The sequence below is a fragment of the Odocoileus virginianus genome, chromosome 11 (assembly GCF_023699985.2).
Source record: "Odocoileus virginianus isolate 20LAN1187 ecotype Illinois chromosome 11, Ovbor_1.2, whole genome shotgun sequence".
Classification (NCBI taxonomy): Eukaryota; Metazoa; Chordata; class Mammalia; order Artiodactyla; family Cervidae; genus Odocoileus; species Odocoileus virginianus.
The window spans coordinates 15,565,721-15,587,899 of record NC_069684.1 but is presented as its reverse complement, the minus strand read 5'-3'; the positions used below and the strand labels follow the sequence as shown (position 1 = coordinate 15,587,899).

General features: G+C 37.0%; 1 protein-coding gene across 7 annotated transcripts in view; it reads left to right on the top strand.

The window, feature by feature from the left end:
- SMG7 (SMG7 nonsense mediated mRNA decay factor) overlaps positions 1–22,179 on the top strand; it is a 77,416-nt gene that overhangs the window by 20,022 nt on the left and 35,215 nt on the right. For 5 of the 7 annotated variants that reach the window (XM_070473954.1, XM_070473955.1, XM_020898462.2 and 2 more), the window contains exons 2-4: positions 10,343–10,481; positions 19,357–19,388; positions 21,773–21,890. In XM_070473954.1, coding sequence (XP_070330055.1) covers positions 10,366–10,481; positions 19,357–19,388; positions 21,773–21,890 — 266 coding nt within the window. In that variant the 5' untranslated portion in view covers positions 10,343–10,365. Of the gene's footprint in view, positions 1–10,342; positions 10,482–19,356; positions 19,389–21,772; positions 21,891–22,179 lie in introns of those variants that run through there. The other 2 variants (XM_020898458.2, XM_020898459.2) reach the window with 2 other exon arrangements.

The window sequence follows — 22,179 nt, the reverse complement described above, 5'->3', positions numbered from 1 at the left end:
AGAAAATATTGCCATAACTTATGTCAAAGTGTTCTGCTTATGTTTTCTTCTAAGCATTTTCTGATTTCCAGTCTTACATTTAGGTCTTTAATCCATTTTGAGTTTATTTTTGTATGTGGCGTAAGGAAATGTCCTAATTTTATTCTTCTACATGTAGCTGTCCAGTTTTTCCAGCACAACTTGTTGGTTAATTGACCATAAGTGTGTGGGTTTGTTGCTGGGCTCTCTATTCTGTTCCATTGATCTGTGTGACTATTTTTATGCCAATACCATACTGTTTTGATTACTGTGGTTTTGTCATATAGTTGAAGTCAGGGTGCATGATACCTCCAGCTCTGTTCTTTCTCAAGATGGCTTTGGCTTTTCAGGGTGTTATGTGTTTCTGTACAAATTTTTAAGTTATTTGTTTTAGTCTTGTGAAAAACGCCATTGGTATTTTGATAGGGATTGCATTGTATCTGTAGCTTGCTTTGAATTGTATGGTCATTTTGACAGTACTAATTCTTTCTGTCTGTTTATGTCGTCTTCAGTTTCTCTAATCAGTTTTTTCAGTTTTCCAAGTACAAGTCTTTTACCTTCTTGGGTAGGCTTATTCCTAGGAATTTTATTCTTTTTGATGCAATTGTAAATGACATTATTTCCTTAATTTCATTTTCTTATAGTTCATTGTTAAGTGTCTAGAAGTGCAACAGATTTCTGTATATTAGTTTTGTGTCCTGCAATTTTATGGAATTCATTGATGGTCTCTAGTGGGTTTTTTGGTGGTTTCCTTAACATTTTCTATGTATAATATCATGCATGTTACCTGCACAGTTTTACTTCTTCCTTTCCAATTTGGATTCCTTTCTTTTTCTTGTCTGATTGCTGCAGCTGGGACTTTCAATACTGTATTGAACAAAAGTAATGAGAGTGCTTTCAGCTTTTCATCATTGTGTGTGGTGTTAGATATGGGAAGGAATTATAGAAATATAAGGGTATTAGGGTTAGACACTTAGGGAACAGGTGCCAAGTGATAGTGAAGGTTAACTTTGATTGTTAATGACTTTCTTAATCTAGATAGGTGGAAGCAGAAAGAGGCAAGAAATGATCTATCCAAAATGTAGGAAGGGTCAGGAAGGTGTGCAGAAGAAAAGTCAGCTAAGTGTGCAGAAAGCTTTAATGAAGGCTTACTCTAATAGAGTAGTTCTCAAAGAGTGGTCCCCAGATTAGGAGCAGCATCATTACCTGGGAACTTATTAGAAATACAAATTCTTGTGTGCTTTCTTAGACCTGCTGAATCAGAAACTTTGAGGATAAGGTCCAGCAATCATTTTCAAAATCTCTTGAGTGATTTTGATGTGGGCTAAAGTTTGAAAGAATGCTGATACAATATACTATTGAGAAATACTACAGAGTTCAGCAAAAGTGAGGACTGAGAAAAGGCTCCTAGATTGGGCAAAGTCATTGTTAACTCTGGAGAAATGTGTTAGAGTGATAAGGATAGACACCTAATTGAAAGTTTAAAAGTGATGGGATAATGAGAAAGTGAATTCAGTACTTACATATTGTCTTTTTTTTTTTTTTTTAACATATTGTCTTTTAACAAAGTTTAGAGGCAAGGATTAGGGTGGATGCTTGAGGGGAATAGCAAGATCAAAGAAAATTTAGATTGGAAGGAATGAAGTACATTTAAACCTAATGGGAAAGGATATTTATTTATTAGAAATTATTTTAGTTTGACTAGTGAAAGCTTTTTATGCAGAAAGCATTCTAACCTTAAAATATTTAATAATTGCTTTATTAGGACATTGATATATTTAGTAGTCATTTATTGTTAGAAAGTTATTATACATTGAGTTAAATTAAAATGTTGCAATAAAAAAGTGGAATATTAAATTGCCACCAGCACTATTCACATGGTCCAGTCTTTTTTATGAATATATGATATGCATTTTATGCATATACAGGTAACGAATTTAGTCAGGTTATGATCATGTGGTGTAGACTGTTTTAAATCACATTAATTGAGGTAATCATTATATATAATGAAAATACACTCATTTTAAGTGCACAGTCATGAATTTTGATGAACATATACCTCTAACCACTGCCCTAGCTAAGGTATAGAACATTCCCAAATCCTAAAATAAGTTCACCCCGGCCCCTTTGTAGTCAGTCCTACCCCTACCCCTGCTTGTTTCTCAATGTCTCAGGCAATCATTATTCTAACTTTTATCACAAAAGATTACTTTCACTTGTTCCAGAACTTCATAAATGAAATAATACAGTACATACTCTTGTTAGGTCCAAATTCTTTTGCTTGACGTAATATTTTTGAGAATAATCCTCTTTGTTGCATGAATCAGTAGTTTGTTCCTATTTATTGTGGAGAAGCACAAGCTGGAATCAAGATGCCGGGAGAAATATCAATAACCTCAGATGTGCAGATGACACCACCCTTACAGCAGAAAGCCAGGAGGAACTAAGAAGCTTCTTGGTGAAGGTGAAAGAAGAGAGTGAAAAGGCTGGCTTAGAAAACTAAGATGATGGCATCACTTTATGGCAAATAGATGGGGAAACAGTGGGAACAGTGACAGACTTAATTTGGGGGGGGGGCTTCAAAATCACTGCAGATGGTGACTGCAGCCATGAAATTAAAATACGCTTGCTCCTTGGAAGAAAAGCTATGACCAACCTAGACAGCATGCTAAAAAGTAGAGACATTGCTTTGCCGACAAAGGTCCATATAGTCATAGCTGTGGTTTCTCCAGTAGTCATGTATGGATGTGAGAGTAGGACCATAAGGAAAGCTGAGCATTGAAGAACTGATGCTTTTGAGCTGTGGTGTTGGAGAAGACTCTTGAGAGTACCTTGGACCTGAAAGAGGTCAAACTGGTTCATCCTAAAGGAAATCAGTCCTGACTAGTCATTGGAGGTACTGATGCTGAAACTGAAACTCCAGTACTTTGGCCACCTGATGGGAAGAACTGACTCATTAGAAAAGATCCTGATGCTGGGAAAGATTGAGGGCAGGAGGAGAAGGGAACGACAGAGATGAGATGGTTGGATGGCACCACTGACTCAATGGACATGAGTTTGAGCAAGCACCCAGAGATGGTGATGGACAGAGAAGCCTGATGTGCTGTAGTCCATGGGGTTGCAAAGAGGCCGACGTGACTGAGTGACTGAACAACAACTGTTTCATCATGTGACTGCCACAATTTATTTATCCATTGATCTTTTAATGAACCTTTTGGTTGTGTCTACTTTTCTGCTATTCTGAATAAAGCTTTAGGAATATAATGTGAAAGTCTTTTCATGGACATGTTTTCATTTCTTTTGGTAAATACCTAGGAGTGGAATTGATAGGTCATATAGTAAGTACACGTACAACTTTTTTAGAAATTACCAAGCTGTTTGCCAACGCGATTATAACATTTTGTTACTCTTAGTAGCAGTGTTATAAGGGTTCTGGTTATTCCATAACCTTTCCTTCAATATTTGGTATTGATAATCTCTTTGATTTTCACCATTCCAGTGCACATGCATTGGTATCTCGTAGACTTGCATTTTCAGACGACTGAAGATGTTGAGCACCTTTTCATGTGCTTATTGGCCATTTGTGTATCTTCTTTTGTAGTATCTAAATCATTAGCCCATTTTTCAAATTGATTGTCTTATTACTGAGTTCTCTTTAATGTTTTGAATGTAAAGCCTCTGTATGTGTTTGTATATACACATTAGCTTGCTATCTCACTTTTTTTAATGGTCTACATTGAAGAACAGAAGCTTTAAATTTTAAAGCTATTAAAAAGGAAAGCTCTGAACAAAGTCATCAACAATAATATACTCACAATTTAACTTTGAATATATGAATTGTTGAAAATTGAGGTCTGTATTGTTATGGAATAATGAATAAGTGAAGTTTAGGTTATCAGATAGGCCTGTGATACCACTCTAATGGAAGAAAGTAAAGAGGAACTAAAGAGCCTCTTGATGAGGGTAAAAGAAGAGAGTGAAAAACTGGCTTGAAACACAACGTTAAAAAAGACTAAGCTTGTGGCATCTGGTCCCATCACTTTATGGCAAAAGGAAGGGCAAAAAGTGGAAGCAGTGACATTTTATTTTCTTGGGCTCCAGAATCACTGCGGGCGTGACTGAAGCCATCAAATTAAAAGATACTTGTTCCTTGGAACCTATGCCAAACCTAGACAGTGTATTAAAAAGCTTTGCCAACAAAAGCTTTTGTATGGTCAAAGCTATGGTTTTTCCAGTAGTCATATATGGATGTGAGAGTTGAACCGTAAAGGAGTCTTGAGCGCTGAAGAATTGATGCTTTCAAATTGTGGTGCTGGAGAAGACTCTTGAGAGTTCCTTGGACTGCAAGGAGATCAAACCAGGCAATCCTAAAGGATTTTGCCAACATTCATTGGATCATCGAAAAAGCAAGATGGGTTCCAGAAAAATATCTACTTCTGCTTTATTGACTATGCCAAAGCCTTTGTGCAGATCACAACAAACTGGAAAATTCTTCAGGAGATTGGAATACCAGACCACCTGACCTGCCTCCTGAGAAATCTGTATGCAGGTCAAGAAGCAACCGGTAGAACATGAACAACAGACTGGTTCGAAATCAGGAAAGGAGTATGTCAAGGCTGTATATTGTCACCCTACTTATTTAACTTGCTTGCAGAGTACATCATGCAAAATGTCGGGCTGGGTGAAGCACAAGCTGGAATCAAAATTGCCAGGAGAAATATCAATAACCTCAGATATGCAGATGACACCACCCTTATGGCAGAAAACGAAGAAGAACTAAAGAGCCTCTTGATGAAGGTGAAAGAGGATAGTGAAAAAGTTGGCTTAAAACTCAACATTCAAAAAATTTAAATCATGGCATCCAGTCCCATCATTTCATGGCAAATAGATGGGGAAACAGTGGGAACAGTGACAGACTTTATTTTGGGGGGCTTGAAAATCACTGCAGATGGTGACTGCAGCCATGAAATTAAAATATGCTTGATCCTTGGAAGAAAAGCTATGACCAACCTAGACAGCATATTAAAAAGCAGAGATATTATTTTGCCAACAAAGATCCATCTAGTCAAAGCTATGGTTTTTTCAGTAGTCGTGTATGGATGTGAGAGTTGGACTGTAATGAAAGCTGAGTGCCGAAGAATTTATGCTTTTGAGCTGTGGTGTTGGAGAAGACTTCTTGAGAGCCCCTTGGACTGCAAGGAGATCTAATCAGTCAATCCTAAAGGAGATGAGTCCTGAATATTCATTGGAAGGACTGATGCTGAAAGTGAAACGCCAATACTTTGGCCACCTGATATGAAGAACAGACTCATTTGAAAAGACCCTGATGCTGGGAAAGATTGAAGGCAGAAGGAGAAGGGGACGACCGAGGATGAGATGGTTGGACGGCATTGCTAACTTGATGGACATGAGTTTGAGCAAGCCCTGGGAGTTGGTGATGGACAGGGAAGCCTGGCATGCTGCAGTCTATGGGTCTCAAAGAGTTGGACACGACTGAGCAACTGAACTGAACTGAATCCTAAAGTAAATCAACCTTGGATGTTCGTTGGAAGGACTCAAGCTGAAGCTCCAATACTTTGGCCACCTGATGCAAAGAGCTGACTCTTTGGAAAAGACCCTGATACTGGGAAATACTGAAAGCAAAAGATGAGATGGTTAGATAGCATCACCAACTCAAATGGATATGAATTTGAGCAAGCTCCTTGGAGGACAGAGACTGGGCATGTTCATGGGGTTACAAAGTTTGGACACGAGTTAGCGACTGAATAGTAACAGCAAGGTTCTGGAATTCTGATACACTTGGATTTGAACCTCAGTCCTAGCATTTACTACCTTTGTGATCTTGGGCAAGTTTCCTAAAATCTCTGAGTCTTTGTTTCTTTGTTTTTAAAAACCAAAAAAATAGTAGTTACCTCAGATTGCTATGAAAGTTAAATTGAGAATGATTTCTGTAATCCACTTGCCATTCACCCTAGTCTTCACTGATTATTACTTGTCTTTCTTTATATTATTTGCTTCAAGTTTTATTCCTTCATTCAGGAGTGTTTTAGCCTTTTAAACTGTATTATATTTAAAGAAACTTATATAACCCCCTCTGGCATTCATGAGATGTTGTTTTCAGCCTTTTTTTTCCGTCTCCATTGAATTCTTCTCTTGTTATTTATCCTATTCCATTTCATTAAAAAGAACGTATATTCCTTCTTAAAAACTTTTGACCCTCACTTTCTTGCCTCTCCTTCCCAGAAAAATGTATGTAAACTCAGTTTTAGTGTCCCTTTCCTCCTGTTTTACTTTAAAGTCAGTCCATGGGCTGATGCTCCCACTTCACTGCCCACATTGTTCCTAACAGATCCTCAGTGACTTCCGCATACTGAATCCAGTATTCAGTTCTGAGGCCTCATTTTACTTGCTGAACGAGCAGCACTTACTGATTCTACCTTCTTTTCTTGAAGCTCCTTCTTCATTTGGCTTCCACTATACCACAGAACTTCAAGTTTCCCTCCTTTTTCTGTTGTCATTAATTGTCTTTTTACTATTCCCTTGTCATTTCTTGCCTTGTGCTGATGACTCCCAAGATGGATTTCTGTGGTTACATATCTTTCCTTTAAATGATTCAGGGTCATTTAAATGATAAAGGATCCTTTAAATCCTTCAGATTCTTTAATAACTGTTAGTATATATTCACATGAATGTATAATATCTTAAAGTTACCATCATCATAAAAAACACTAGCAAGTGGTTTATATAACACCATGTGCCAAGCATTGTTGTCCAGAATGAACTCTTTACCCTGTACCTACTTTTATCTTTAGCTAGTAAATGACAAATCCTCATGAATCGTTTTTGATTCCTATCTCTCTCTGTGTGTTTAAAATTTCACTCCGCAAACCCTGTTGGTCAAAATCTGATCACATTTTATTCTCTCCATTGCTGCCTACTGGTTCAAGCCAGTACATTCTTGACATAGTGGCTCAGTGGAACGTGTTAAAATCTAGGTTAGGTCATGGAGCTTCTTTGCTCAACATATCCAAAGGTGTCCCCTCTCTCGGACTATCCAGGTCAAGTTGGCTAACTGGTCATCCAGTGACTCAGTGTCCTGAAGGGCCCAAGATGGCCTCACTTAAATGTCTCAACTGTCAAGTGGGATGACTGTCATAGGTGGGAAAATGGGGTCTCCTCTTTCCAGGTCGCCTGTCTCCTCTGCTTTATAACATTGTGAAGGCGTAACAGCAGGGCAAGCCTAAATGCACAAGTGTTTGTCCAGCCTCCATTTGTGTCACACTTCCTGAAGTATTGGCCAAAGTAAGTCACACGGCCAACCCCAAGGTCACTGTGTGAAGAGAGTTCACAATGGGACAAATGCCAGGGGATGTGTGATTCACTGGGGGCCATTAATGTAACAGTCTGCTGTAGGCCCTCTATGATTGGTATCAGGTGTGTTAGATTATTTTATTATAATGCATCACCCCTTTCTTTAGACAAATAGGTAAATAATAAAGAAAAAAGGAACCTGACTAAATAAACTGATGTCTGAAAGTATAGGTTAAATAATGGTTCCTGGGTGGAACAGTCAGATTTGACTTTTTTTATATCTCTCAAATTTTGGAGACCACAGAAGTAGAAATTTCTGTATATACCATAATAATGTACAGATTGTTTTCTTCAGCTAAATCAGACAGTATCTTAGTATTGTTACTGGCTGAGTTAATTAACTTGTCCATATCCCACGTTATACTCCAAATTGGGAAGTTGTACTTTACTTTTCCCTAACCTAAATTTATATGGTGTTTTACATCATATAAAGGACTATTTACTGTTTCTTTTTCCAACCTAATCTTAGTTTCCTACAAGGGATATAGTCACACCCTTATTTTCTTCAGGTCAGCTCTTTATCCTTTGTCTTATCATGCTGTCCCCATGTCAGGTTATTTTTCTCTTAGCATTTCCAGTAAATTTGATTTGCTGTTACTTACATTGAAACTCATTTTAATTCTCATGTCTACTTAGATTTTTACTTTCATTTTCCTGACTTTGGAATTCTGTTAACCTTTTCTTAAAAGTATCTACAGGAACTCCCTAGTGGTCCAGTGATTAAGACTTGGCACTTTCACTGCCACCAACCCAGGTTCAGTCTCTGGTCTGGGAGACTGAGATACCGCAAGCCACATGTTATGCACAAGCACTGATAACTTCATTATTTCTTAAAGAATAGTCTTACCCGACCACTTGTATATTGTGATACTAGTTTTATTAAAAATTTCTTTCTTTTTATTTTTCCTTGTAGAAGGCATTTATTCATTTTAATGTGTTAAATGAATATATCATCTTATGTTTTATTTCAGGAAGATAAAAGCATTGTTGCAAAGAATATCTTTTTTTTTAAGCATTGAGTCCAATAGTGTTGTGAACCACCATCCTAGCCTACATCATCTAATAGAATAAATAATCTCTAGTGCAGGAAACGTGTAAATGGGTAACTTCATCATAGTGCTGTCAGTGCTGCTAAAGAAGTGGACTTTAAGATTCATTGGGAGTGCTTGGCCAAGCCAAGTCCCTGTTACAGGAGTTGCTGTTAAAATACAAAAAGGAGTTAACCAGACAAAGAAGGAAGGGGAAAGGCATTTCAGGTCGAGTGAAAGCATGAATCAAGATGCAGTGGGCAAAAGAGCAGGGAACTAAAAGTAATTTTGTTTATTGGGTCCTAACATGTATATTTGGAAGCTGTGGGACTTAACATGCTATACCAATGAACTTGGGTTTTGTCATGAGGTGTTTTCTCCTAGTCTTTTCCACTAAAATGCAACTAAAATCACAGGTGATTAAATATGTGTTGGAAGTATGGAGCCAGAGTCCACATAGACCTGCTGCATGTTTGAAATTTCTCTTAATATTGATGTTTTATTATTTAAAATTATGAATAACTTTGTCTTCTGTTCTAGAATCAATTAATGTGCATTCTTAGCTTCAGTTTCCTAATTTTAAAATGAGGATAATAATAGCATTTACGTCTTAGGATTGTTGGGCAGAGTAACAATACCTATAATGATAATAATGACAATAATAACAGTTTTTGAGGGCTTATATAACAAGGAACAATCCTTGATGTTTTATTTCTGTTACCTCATTTAATCCTCAAAACATGTCAGTGAAGTGGGTACTTTTGTTATCTCCTTCTTACTGCTGATAAAATTAGGGCATAGAGAAGTAATTTTCCTAAAGTTACACAGCTAGTAAATAGCTGAGCGAGGTTTGAACCCAGGCAATCTGAATATGATACTTAACTGCGACATTTTATTTTCCCATTCTGTGAGATCAATGTGTAAAGCATTTAGTATAGAATCTGCCACATAATAATTTTAAGTGTAAGTGGTTATCAATATTTAATAATAATTGCTCAAATTTATTTTGCCCAAATCTTTAAGTTAAATTGGTGTCTGAAAGAAATTGTGCAAGTGGCTTGAGTTATTCCCAGCATGCCCTTGAGTACAGTGTGATATCCAAGCCCATGCCTTTAACCACTACCTTCTGCTGCCTCCTCTTTACTGTTGGGCTGTCTCCACATTAGAATTTAAATCTGGTAGGAGCTGTAATGTTTTGTTTACCATTGTATACCTAGTCCTTAACGCTCTGTTTAGTGCAGAGAAATAACCAAATTATTATTCAGTAGGGCTTCATAGGTGGCGCTAGTGGTGAAGAACCCATCTGCCAATCCAGGAGACATAAGAGACGCAGGTTCAATCCCTGGGTCGGAAGGATCCCTTGGAGAAGGGCATGGCAACCAATATTCTTGCCTGGAGAATCCCATGGACAGAGGAGCTTGGTGGGCTACAGGTCCATAGGGTCGCAAAGAGTCAGACATGACTAAAGCAACTTAGCATGCATACGTTGTTCATTGAGTGACTGAAAATCTAAATACCTGCCTTCTAGCTGGTCTCAGAATGTAAGCTTTTTTTGTACCTTCTATAATTGTGGTTTGATTGCTTTACATGGTTTTCCGTCCATACATAGTCCTGCTTGGACCAGCCATCTGCTCCTGAACCTTGGTGTACCACAAGAACCCTTCTGGGTAACTGATTTAGAGATCACTCAGGTTTCAGGCAGGGAGATTAGAGTAACAGTTGGATCCCAAACTAGAATTTTAGATATATACAAAACAGAATTTTAAAATGTGTGCTCTCAGAAACTAAATATAACAAGGAAAAAAGCCATGATATCTTTTCTTTTGCCTTTGACATTGATCATTTTAAAGAGAAAATAATTTAACTTCAAGGGGGTTCTCTGTTATTGTGGGTTAACTCATATTTTCCTCCTCTCGTCTATCTAGAATGTCTTAAACCATTCTACCTTATGAGAAATTGGATGTTCTTGCAGATAGTCATTGTGGGAGAAAACGTTTCATTTAAGTCCCAGATGAGGACCGGAAACTTGAAATCAGAGGAGCATCTGAAATCAAGTAATATTAGGTAGGATAAAAATTACAAGGGATTTCTACATGTTTGTATTCCTTTTAGAGATATGTTAAAGTATTCACTTACTATGAACACTAGTAGAAGAATTAGAAGCTTTCTGAAGCATTTGATAATGGCCGGGATGGGGGACGGAGAGCTAAGGGTTTTTTTGTTTTAACTTATGCAGCCTCATAAGAACCTTGTGTGTTTACTTTGTCATGAGCATTTATATCTTACAGTCCAAAGAAAATTTTTAAACATTTAGTAGCGTAAATGTAAATTTTATGTTTGCATATGTGGTCTCTGAATATTTATGGCAAGCATAGGGGCATGCGATTTATCTTGTGGTGAGCTGTCCTTTAGAATAATAATTCCTGTTTTGGCTTCATATATAGCAGTTCATTTGGAATACAGGGAGCCTCATTTCTTGCTTCTGTATGTTAGTCTGCATACAGTCAGGCCTTCTAGATGCCTATAGAAATAGGTATATGATGGTGTGCAAGAGAAGCCCTCTCCAGCCCACAGTGAGCTGGTAACTCTTCTCACAGTAGCTTATATCAGTTTAAATGGTAGTGTGAAGGTGCTGGGTGTCAGAGATGAGACTTAAATGTGAAGTGCTGGTTGTCCTTAGAGGTTGATACCGTGACTGTGACACCTAGAGCCAGGCCATTGCAGAAGCCTTGCTTCATTGTATCAAGCTTATGAGCTCTGGAGCCAGACTGCAGGGTGGAGCCCAAACTCTGCCACTTCCCAGTTGTGTGCTTTGGGGCAGGTTGTTTAACTTTTTCTTAGTCAGAAAAATGGAAATAGTATTGTTACTTACCTGATAGATTTCTTGTAAGAATTAAAGGTTTAATAATATGTAGTAGCACATAAACAGCACCTGGCAAATAGTAAATGATCAACTGTATTATTATTTAAGCCATTGATTAATTCTTAGGAGATGAGCTTAGATGGCATTCTGTAATTCATAGTTTGCTTGATATGTTGTCAGGTCCAATTTTTAACTGTATTTGCCTAAGCTGTGTGATCAAAACTAATGTTTGGAGAGGAGAAAAATGTGTTCGTGGATCCAACTTTAAACTGTATTTTTTTAAGTCTTATATAATCAAAACTAATGTTTGAGGAGAAACAAAAAATACAATAATGTAAGTCCTTTGCAATTTTTACATATTAATCTCTTGTTTTTATTTTCTGTGCATACTAGAATGTGGTCATTACAACATTCGGGTTCTCTTTTGTTACTTAGCATTATGTGGTGATAGATGACCCAGGATTTTTGACCTCCACCTTGGAATGTTGCCGTCTTCAACCTAGTCTGTTGCTTCAGAGGATCCTATATCAGTGACCCAGTTAACAAAAGTAATTTGGTGGTCACTGAAGTATTCATGTCACGGGTTAACCTTCTCTCTTGGAGTTATCTCAGTGGACATGAATTTGAACAAACTCCAGGCGTTAGTGAAGGACAGGGAAGCCTGGCACACTGCAGTCCATGGGGTCACAAAGAGTCAGACATAACTTAGTGACTCAACAACAACAACTTGGAGTTATCACCTGTATTCTTTTGTGAAACTTACCTGTTTTGTTTATTACTGATAGCAACTCTGAAAGGGAGCTTGTATCCCTGTTTTGTAGATGAGGAAGATGAGATTTCTTAAAAAGAAACTCCAAGGTAGCACTACTAGTATGAACCCAGATTCAGACCTAAGTCTTTTTTCTTCTGTATCATTTTGTGTTACATAAAATTTCCTTAGTATGATACACATTTTACCATTCATTAATTCAGCACAGTTTTGGACGGCTGTGACATAGCAGGCATTGTTCTGAGTGCTGGGGGTATAGTCCTGAACACTGTCTTCTCAGGTTTTTTCGTTGTGTGTGATCCATACTGTACTCATCACTTGTTCTCAGTTCTTTTGCCTGTTCATTTTGTTATTATTCCATAGGTTCACCAGTCTCCTCAGTTAATCTCCCTCTTACTTTTAGACACTGATCTGATCTCCTGCTTTATCTCTGAATTTGAGGCAGTGTAGTGGTTAATTCTCTGGACATCTCTCCACAATTTTCCTAGCACAATTCTTTGTAACATTACTTTCCTTCAATTTCATCCTGTCTCTTTTCAAAGCCAGTCTTGCCTCCTGTCTTTTTCATATTCTCATGTCTTTCCATCTTTTCCAGAACCATGCTGTATCACTCTTGTTCTTTCCTATATCTTCAACCTATTCATTTCTGCTAGCTTCTTTTCTTCATTCTAAACATGCTGAAGTCTCTCCCATTGGAAAAAAAGAAACTTACTTGTGGCCCCCTTTTATTTCTCTTCACAGCCCGGTGTCCTAAGAGTTGACTGAAACGCCTCCCTCTTATTTGTTCCTCATTCTCCCTCCTGTTTGACCTTTTTTCTTTCTCTGACGAGACAGTCATTAACCCTTATTGCAACACACCCTCCAGTCCTTAGAGTCCTTATCTACTGCCTGTGGTACAGTTGACTGCCCTTCCTGTTTATCCTCCTCTTTTGCCCTCTGTGCTTGTGAGTTTCTTCTTGGTGTTCATTCTTTTATCTGCCTTCAGGGAGCTCGCACCACCCTTCTGCCTTTCTGGGCAATTACAGTTACTCCCGTGGTTTTAACTGCCACCTGTGTGCTGATCACTCCAGCATTGTGTCTGTAGTCTTGGTGTCTCTCCTGTGCTTGACACTCATCTCTTAAGTGTCTGCTTGCTCACCCCCACTTAGTCAGATACCCAGATGTGTAAGGCAAGAATTTGGGAATGATTTTAGATGGTTTCCTCTGCTTTATCGTGTGCTGATTTTGCTTCCAAATATTTCTTGAATCTAGGCATTTCCATCCATTCATGCCTTCACTTCATCTCCATCCATTCGTTTCCTTCACTTCCTTACCTCCAGTCTTGCCCTTTTAAACCCCATCTTCTGTGCATCTTGTTGTTGTAATCATTTTAAAAGGCAGTTCTGACAATGCTGTACCCCTGCTTAAAACCCAGCATTGATTTCCTAGTAGTTAAAAGACAGAACCTGAGCTCCTTAACATGTCACCCACGGCCTCACAGTCCTCAGTCTGCTGTGATTCTCCAGCTCATCTGTAGCTTCCTACCCTGCATTTGATGCGTCAGTCTACCTCCTTCACTAACTTAGCTTTGTTTTTCTTTTGTGATATTTTCTCTACCTAGAAGAGTAATTCCTTCTCATGCTTTGAGATTCCTAGACCAGAATTGGCCCTTTATAAAACTAGGTACACATGTTCAAATAGTATAGATTATTGAATGAATGTTGTAATACAGAGCAGTGGAGTGTTGGGAGATTTGAAAATTTGTGCCAGACTGTGAAGTGCCATAGAGAGAGAAAGCAAGTTAATAATTTTATTATCTCTTACTGAGAAGCTCCTTTAGGAGCAGCATTTCCCTAGATGCTATTTTTCTATGTGAAATTCAACAGTTAGTAGAGCAGCACGATTTATTTTTTTCTGATTAATGTTTGAGACTTGGTGTTACCTTAAAGATCTCAGGAATGTCCATGAGGTTTCATGTTACCTTAAAGGTCTCAGGAATGTGTGTGTGCGTGTGCATCTGCATTTGTAAGCACATACTTGCCTTCTAGTGTCTATTCTCTGACCTGTTATTTAACACAAATAATTATCATCAGGTTATTATGTTTATGGTCATAACTGATGGCTGCTCGTATCCTGAATACTCCTTAGTACTTTATGGAAATAAGTAAATTATCTTGAAATAAGATGTGCTGTGGCTTTTATTTAAATTAAAAAAAAAATTGTGTTGCCTCCCAAAACAAAAGAGACTAATTCACCTCTCCTCAATTGTGAGTTTAGAGGACATTGGCTTATATTCCTATGTTCTTCTCATAGATGGAATGGGGTTGGTCCAGGTGAAAGGAATCCTCCACTGTATTTGCCCCTTACTTGGAAGTATCTTGTATATTTTTAAGCCATGAATATAAATGTGTGATCTTGAGAGATTATTCTGTATTTGTTATCTTGCATTGTTGTATCAGTGGTATGTATAATCAAGCTATTTGTTAAAGAAGATTACCATTAACTAGTTTTTTCCTCTAGTGACATTATAAATTACTGTAAAATGTTTAATTTTTGAAAGCCCCAGTTCCTTGAGCTTTCATTATCAAACATTCCTGTCTGCCCTGCACCCCCCTTACAATCTTGTGTAGGAGAGGACCTGTGATGCAGTGGTTAGGAGTTAGCCTCTGGAATCAGTGTGTTAAAATGCTACCTCTACTACTTGCTGACTTGATGACTTTGGACATGTTACTTAACCTCTATCTCCTTAGGCTTCTTTAGCTATAAAGTGGGAGCCTTAATAGTACATAGTGAGGGTTAAATGATTACTTTATGACAACCCTTACTTTAGAACAATGTAGCAATAATAAGTGCTAAATATAGTGTTAGCTATTTTAGTATACCTAGTGCATTAGAATGTGTTAAATGTATTTATAGATCTTGATGCTCACCCATGGTCTCCAATAGTATTGCTTCAGATGGTTGGCTTTAAACATATTTGGTTATCACTGAATGTTTCAGATTTTGTTCAGCCTTTAAATGGCTTTTTCTTTTTTCTTGTTTGATAGAAGTGCTTGATTTTTATTATTTACAAACGACAATATATTTAGTATTTTGAAAGCTTTTTATTTTAAATAGTGCTGTTTTATTATTGAAGGCATGATGATTTTAATTCCTGGATTCTTCGTTCATTCTTTTTATTAATTCCTTCAGCTTAAAGTAAGAATAAAAAAGAATTCATGTGGCCACACCTTCTAGAAGCCAGGAGGAAACTTTTGAAAACTAGTATCTCTTTATATAAGCATTGTAGTATTAATCTTTAAAAATATTGATCTTTAACAAAACCAATAGGTTGTTGAGGTACAGTTATTTCTCTTTATAAAAAAGTAAAATAATCAAGTAGTGAATTTTGTGCTAATCTTTGTGAAAGCAGTTGGTTTAATAAGATCACGTATCTGTTGATTTCTTATATATTATACACCATCTAAAAAAATTTATTTTCAAAGTCTTCTTTGTGACATTATGATGTTAACAAATTAAAAATAGATCTTTACTCTGAGGAGACTATTATTGATGATTCTTCATATGGGAAAACTGGTTTGGGGATTTATACATATTCAACTTCTTGATTTTGATCAAATACTTACTCCCTGGAGCAGGAGAGCCAAACCTTTTCTGTAAAGGGGCCGATAGTAGCTGTTTTAGTCTTGATGAGACATGTAGTCTTTATCTTAACCCTTCACCTCTGCCCTAGTAGCAGAAAGCAGCCATAGATGATACGTAAATGAATAGGCAAGACTGTTCCAATAAAATGTATTTACAGAAATTGATCCATTGTGAAGGAGGAAACTTTACCCCCAGTCTGACCACTGCACGAGAATATGAATTTTACTTCTTGTGGTCTCTCTGATAGAAATCTCAGGTATTTATTTCCTAATACGAACTGATCTTTTTTTTGGTTTGTTTTTCATTTTTTGTGAACCGATCTTCAATTTAGACTACTTGGCTTAAATGTTAAGGTTTAATCAACAGCACGAAACTGAACCTAGATAAGTCTGTGTTAGCTTTTTATGTCATAGGATTTTTAATTCCAACTTGAAATAAAAATAACTTGAACACCATAGAAAGAACTTTGTACTTAATTGTACTTAGTTGCTTTGTGATAATGGACAAATTATTTCCACATTTCAGAGTTTCAATTTCCTTGTTTATGGGATGGGAATCATAGTCACTATCTCCCATGGTTTTATTTTCTGTTTAACTCTCTTTACCATTTCAGTTTAGCAGAATTATTTTAGTCATTAACATGTGTCTCTTTCAGAACCTAGGAGAGAACTGTGCTCAGAGGTGAGCATCTCTTCCCTAGTCATTCTTGAGGTATCAAAACTCTTGAAATTTCAAAATGCTTGAACATTCACATCAGATAGTTTTTATGACATTTTTGCACTTTTGTTTGTGTTTAGATTTTTCGTTTTACATATTTCTTGGACAGGTTATATAAAAATGGTATATAAAAATGTATAGTGAAATTTTGATCTTTTATCAGTGGAAGCCTGTTCCAGAATCTGTTAGAATTATAGTTTTTCTCTTATGGCCTATCAGAGAAGCAGATTATTTGGAAATAGTTCCTGTTATATGCTCAATATACTCTTCATTTACTAGAAATTGGTATCCTCATTAGGCAGATCTTAGCATACCAAAATGGTATTTGTTTATCTTTACAAGCAAATCTTGTTTGGAATGAGAAAACAATCTATAGACACATGATTCTCAGTGTATCTTGTATATACCAGAGTATGTGTTTTTAGGTAAGGTATGGATACATTGTAAAATATATCCTTCCTAACTTGGCTACTCCGAATGAAAGGTTACTGAATCCAGTGAAGATGCATAAGTACCTCTGGTTGTCTCAGTATAAAGTTCAGAAGTTAGTACTCTAATTAGGTTCGGGTGAGGGCAGGAGAGGAGGTTGTGACACTGGTAGGTTAAGAGGTGAGGTAGTTCTAAATATAAGGACATAAATCAACTACTTTGTGAAGTTTTGTTTTTTTCTTTAATGGCAGAAGTTTAGCACTCAAAGCAAACAGTAAAACTAGGCTGAATGGATAATGGAATTTGATGTGATATTATCTTTTAGGATTAAGTATAGCTGTGTATTTGATATTGTTCAATTATAGTGATAGTTCTTATATGGCTTGTGGTTTTTATAGCGTCCTGTTGTGCTTCTGTTATATTTGGAAGCTTAATTTTAAAAAAATATTTTAAAAACTTTTTGAAAGCTCAGAAAAAAGATTCATGTTGCATTTTGATGAAACAAATTCACAATTGATATTACATAAACATTTACAGTAAAAATTTTAGAGTCTCTGTTCTCTAGCTTTTATGTCAGATTTTGTTTTTAAAATGGAAATCTCTTAACTTTATATTCTTACCTTTTTATAGTATATGACTGTTATTTAGCCTTTTCCCTTTCTTCACTTAAATATTTGTTGAATGCCCACTGTGTAGGCATAGGAGTTGTGATGGTAAGCATTAAAATGTGTGATAAGTACTATGAAGAAAAAATACAAGTGCTTTGAGAACATGAAACAAGAATATCCTTCATGTATGTAGTGTTCAAGGGCTTCCCTGGTGGCTCAGATGGTAAAGAGTCTGTCTGCAATGCAGGAGACCCGAGTTCAATCCCTAGGTCGGGAAGATCCCCTGGAGAAGGGAATGACAACCCACTCCAATATTCTTGCCTGGAGAATTCCTTGGACAGAGGAGCCTGGCAGGCTACAGTCCGTGAGGTCACAAAGAGTCAGACACGACTGAACGGCTCTCTCACACACACACGTAGGGCTTTAATTTAGTAAAGCTTCCTTGGGAAGTAATGCCTCTGACTGGGACAAAGGATGAGTAGTAATTAAGTAGACAAAGTGGGGAGGAGGTATTTCTAGCAAAGGGACTCTTCTTTACAAAGGCTTTGAGTGTGAAGGGAGCCAAACACATTGGAGAATCCAGAAAGAAGTCCAGGGACTGGAGCAAAAAGATCAAGGAGAGAACAGAATAATGGTAGGAGTAGAGTACAGAGACTCTCTTCAGAGTGCAGAGGGCTTTGTAGACCACTTTACTAAAGATCTTGGTTTTCACCCTAAAAGCAGGGACATCATTAAAAGGTTTTAAGAGGACAGCTGATGAGGTCAGATTTGCATATTTTAAGGATCCCTCTGATGGCAGTAGAGCAAGCAGAATGAAAGCAGACAAGAGTGAAGTGGAGAAAAAAATTTGATGGCTTTGCAACAGCCCAGGCAATGGATGGTTATAACTTGAATGACAGTGTCTGAAAAAGAAGTAAAGGGAGATTTACAGATTAAAGACGTATTTAGTAGGTAAAAATTTTTGGCATTGATAGATTACCAGGTATTTGAGAGAATGTTGTCATGGATGACTTCCAGGTGTCTGCTTTTCACAGCTGGGAAGCCATGATACATTTAGTAATGTACGAACACTAGAAAGAGAAATCAGAGATGAGGGTGGGGGTAGGTCATGAGTTCAGTTTTGGACCTCTTGGATACAGTCAATTCTTGAAGAATTTGGGAAGAGACAAAAGAAGCAGCGGTTAGAAGAGAATATAGGATAGAAGATTTTAAAGTCTGTGAAAGTGTAGGGCATGTTTAAATACTCTGTGAGAAGCATTCAATAGAGAGGGAAGCTTTTAAATTATTGAAAGAGGGGAGGTGGTAATTAAAGGATCAGATGTCTTTACAAAGGCTAGAAAGAGCATACCTAAGTGGAATTACCGGTCTTAAACAAGATATACGCTTCCTCTAGTGTTTTAACAAGAGCAGGGAAGAAGAGGGTTCTGTGAATGTAGTAAGCCTTTAGTAAGGGCGTTGTTTTTCCTGATGTATGGAACTGTCCTTTGCCAAAAATAGTCGAGACTGAGGAAGAGGGCAGAAATCATCTTGAGGAGGAGGATGGAGAGTTAAAATAGTTATAGTGGCTAGTGAATTGAGAAACACAGAATTTCCTGGCCTCTTTGACAGAAAAATTTTAGTTTAATAAATGTCACTTAAATGTTATCTTGAAATGTATCAGATTTGGGGGTGAACAATAAGAAAGGGAACTCTACTTGGTAGAAGAGTTCATGATGACCCTGTGAACGTCTAAGCAATGACATCAGTTTGCTAAAATCTAATACTATTCTGGATGTTAAAGCAGGGTCACTGTTTGCAGTGCCACAAATAGAGCTGCTATACATTTTTTTTTAATTTGCATTCTTATCGTCATATAATTTTACTTTGAGTGTTACTTATGTTGGGTAGGCCTAGTTTGTTTCTAATTGGTGTTCTTTTTCCCTTTTTCAGGCAGGCAGAAGTCCTGAAGGCTGACATGACAGGTACCGTCCGACTCATTTGTTTTTCACAACTTATTTTATACCATTAAATTAAGAGAAGTGTGTCATCTTATTACACTACTTGTAGTACTGTCCCGATTGCCAAAGGGTTTTTAAAATATTTATTGTTTTTATACTTTGAATTTTTACTTAGATAGCTCATCAAAAATTTTTATAATCTGTGCTAGGTTGACTGGAATATTGCTTAGTTGATGTATATAATCATTTAATTTTGACATTCTATATTAGTGATTTAAGAGATACAGAAAAAATAATTCCTTTACCATATAAACACAAGTACCTTATGACATTAGGTTTATATCTTCCTGTTTATAATTCGCCAAACCTAAATAGTAGATGAGCCTTCAGAGAAAAATGTTTTCAGGAAAACTTTTGCAAATTGAAAGTCCTTGAAATTGAATGAGCTACCTTGCCACTTTTCTTTCTTTTCTCTCTCACCTTTTTGTTTTCGACAATAGCCAAGGTGTTTTTGAAAGAATAATTGGACTTAGCCACTAAAAGGAGCAGATGACTTGAACTCAGAATTAGGAAATACATGGCAGCAACTATGTAGTGGTCAGAAGGTTCTCTTCACAGCACAACAGCAACATGCTTTCTGTGTAACTATGCTGAAATGTTTTAAAAAATATAGGTTCTAGTGGATCTCATCTTAATTTTTGAAGATTTTAGTTCTGCAGTGAAGCCCACAAAGAGAGTTAAACTTGCTGTAAACTGCATACCTGCTAAAATTTACAACCAAGAGGAAATGGGCTATTTGGATGTGTTTTTCTCAACTTCTAGAGTTGCAGGCTAATATTTTAAGAATTTTGAGTAATCTCACTATCATCTTGTTCAAGGGGAAAAAAGCCTAAACCACTTTTTCTTGTTTCACAGTTCTTCCTATTATTAACATAGCTGTCATTATCCACCATACTGTGGCTACCAGGGTCAGCTCTGAGCTCTGCTCTACTATTCCTCTTTGTGTTGGCATTGTAATCTGCATTGTGTGATAAAAGTTGTGTATGGAGCAATCTCAGGCAGTCTATATACCTTTTACATTTTCTTAACTCTTGAACACCCTCAGTAAGAAGGGTTTGACTTTTGTAGGGAACATCTGTTGTGCCCAGAAGGTGACTTGTCCCTAAGATATTAAGTGTGACTTGTCCCTAAGATATTAAGTCTGCTCATTCAAATGATAGTCTCTCTGATGAGTCAGAGTTAATGATACCTTAATATCCTTACCCTGCTGTCGATGAGTTGAAGCAGAGTTGAATAAATCTATTTATTTAGTCATTAAAAGCTTAATAAGGGGCCAAGAACCTGATACCAAAAAAATAGACCCTATTTTTTAGTTTCTAGCAAACTCTCGTGAGGATTAACTCTAATATCTGGGAGAGTCTGTGTGCAGAATAGGATTATGGTGCCTGTAGATACTAATAGCAAACCTAAAGAGGAGTGAAGATATGCCGTTGCAAAACCTTAAAATGCAACCAGACAGGCTAACTAGCAGTCAGAAATATGTAATTGAAAAGTCCATTATTAAGTTCTTCTATCAAGGCAGCTCACTGTCTGTTATTGCACTCATAAGCCTAGTAATAGAAAAGGCTAATGTGCCTTACAAGACTCTGGCAGACAATACAGCCCCAGTTTGGTATTACATATAGTCGTAGCCTGACTTCTGACTTCATCTTGCACCCAGTCTCTCATTTGGCCTTTTGAGCAGCTTACTCACTTGTCTGATTCTGGTCCTCATTTACATTAAATAGCAAGTATGCATTGCTCACAAAAGTGTCTTGACAAGCAGCCTACCGATTGGTAAAATAACACTCACTGTCAAGACTTTATTGGCTTGACATATATAGGAAAGTAGGAATAATAGCAGAATGCCCAAACAACTGCTGGGTTGTGAACTGACAGGAGGCTTCTGTAAGGGCAATTGTGAGAATGATTCAAAAGAAGAAGAAAAGCTTCTTTGAACAAAGAGATACAGTTATTAATGTAAGAGTAAACAGATCAACTTGGCAGTCCACCATTCCAAATGGGGTGACTTCTTATGAGGCATATGACTTCCTATGGTATGAATACTTAGATATCCACACCAAAATCAAAGGGTGAACCATTCTCTCTCTCTTTTTTAGGCCTTTTTCATTTCATGGTGTTATTTCAAAACTAAAAGACAAATACAGAAGCATTTTGAAAGATTCAATCATTAGCCAAAAGGTGGAAGTTTCATCTGAAATGTAGTAGTATAAAACTTTTGGAGCAATCTATGATATGTATTTAAGCAGGTTTTTGCTTTGGTGAATGGAGAGTGAAGGAATTGTTTGTGTGGCATAATGGCCTTAACAATCTGTTTATCTATCTACTGTTTTTGTTTTCTTACTCAGATTCTAAGCTGGGTCCAGCCGAAGTCTGGACATCCAGGCAGGCTCTGCAGGACCTGTACCAGAAAATGCTAGTTACTGATTTGGAATACGCTTTAGACAAGAAAGTAGAACAGGATCTGTAAGTATTACCATTTGGGATGTCCCTGTAAGATCAAGAAACTCACCAAGACTTTAGAAGAGAACGATTTGGTTGTTTCTTTTTAACCTGTTTCAGAGTAAGCTATCTCAGTGGATAAAAAAAGAAATTCTAATACTTGTGATGTTTTGAACAATCTGTTTGACCTTTGGTGTAAAGAGGACAAATGTTCAGAGATGAGTTTTATTGAGGTGTTTAGGGCATATCATAAAAACAAATCACATATTTCAGGTGCTAAGAAACAGTGTTTGGATTCTCTGTATTGTATTCA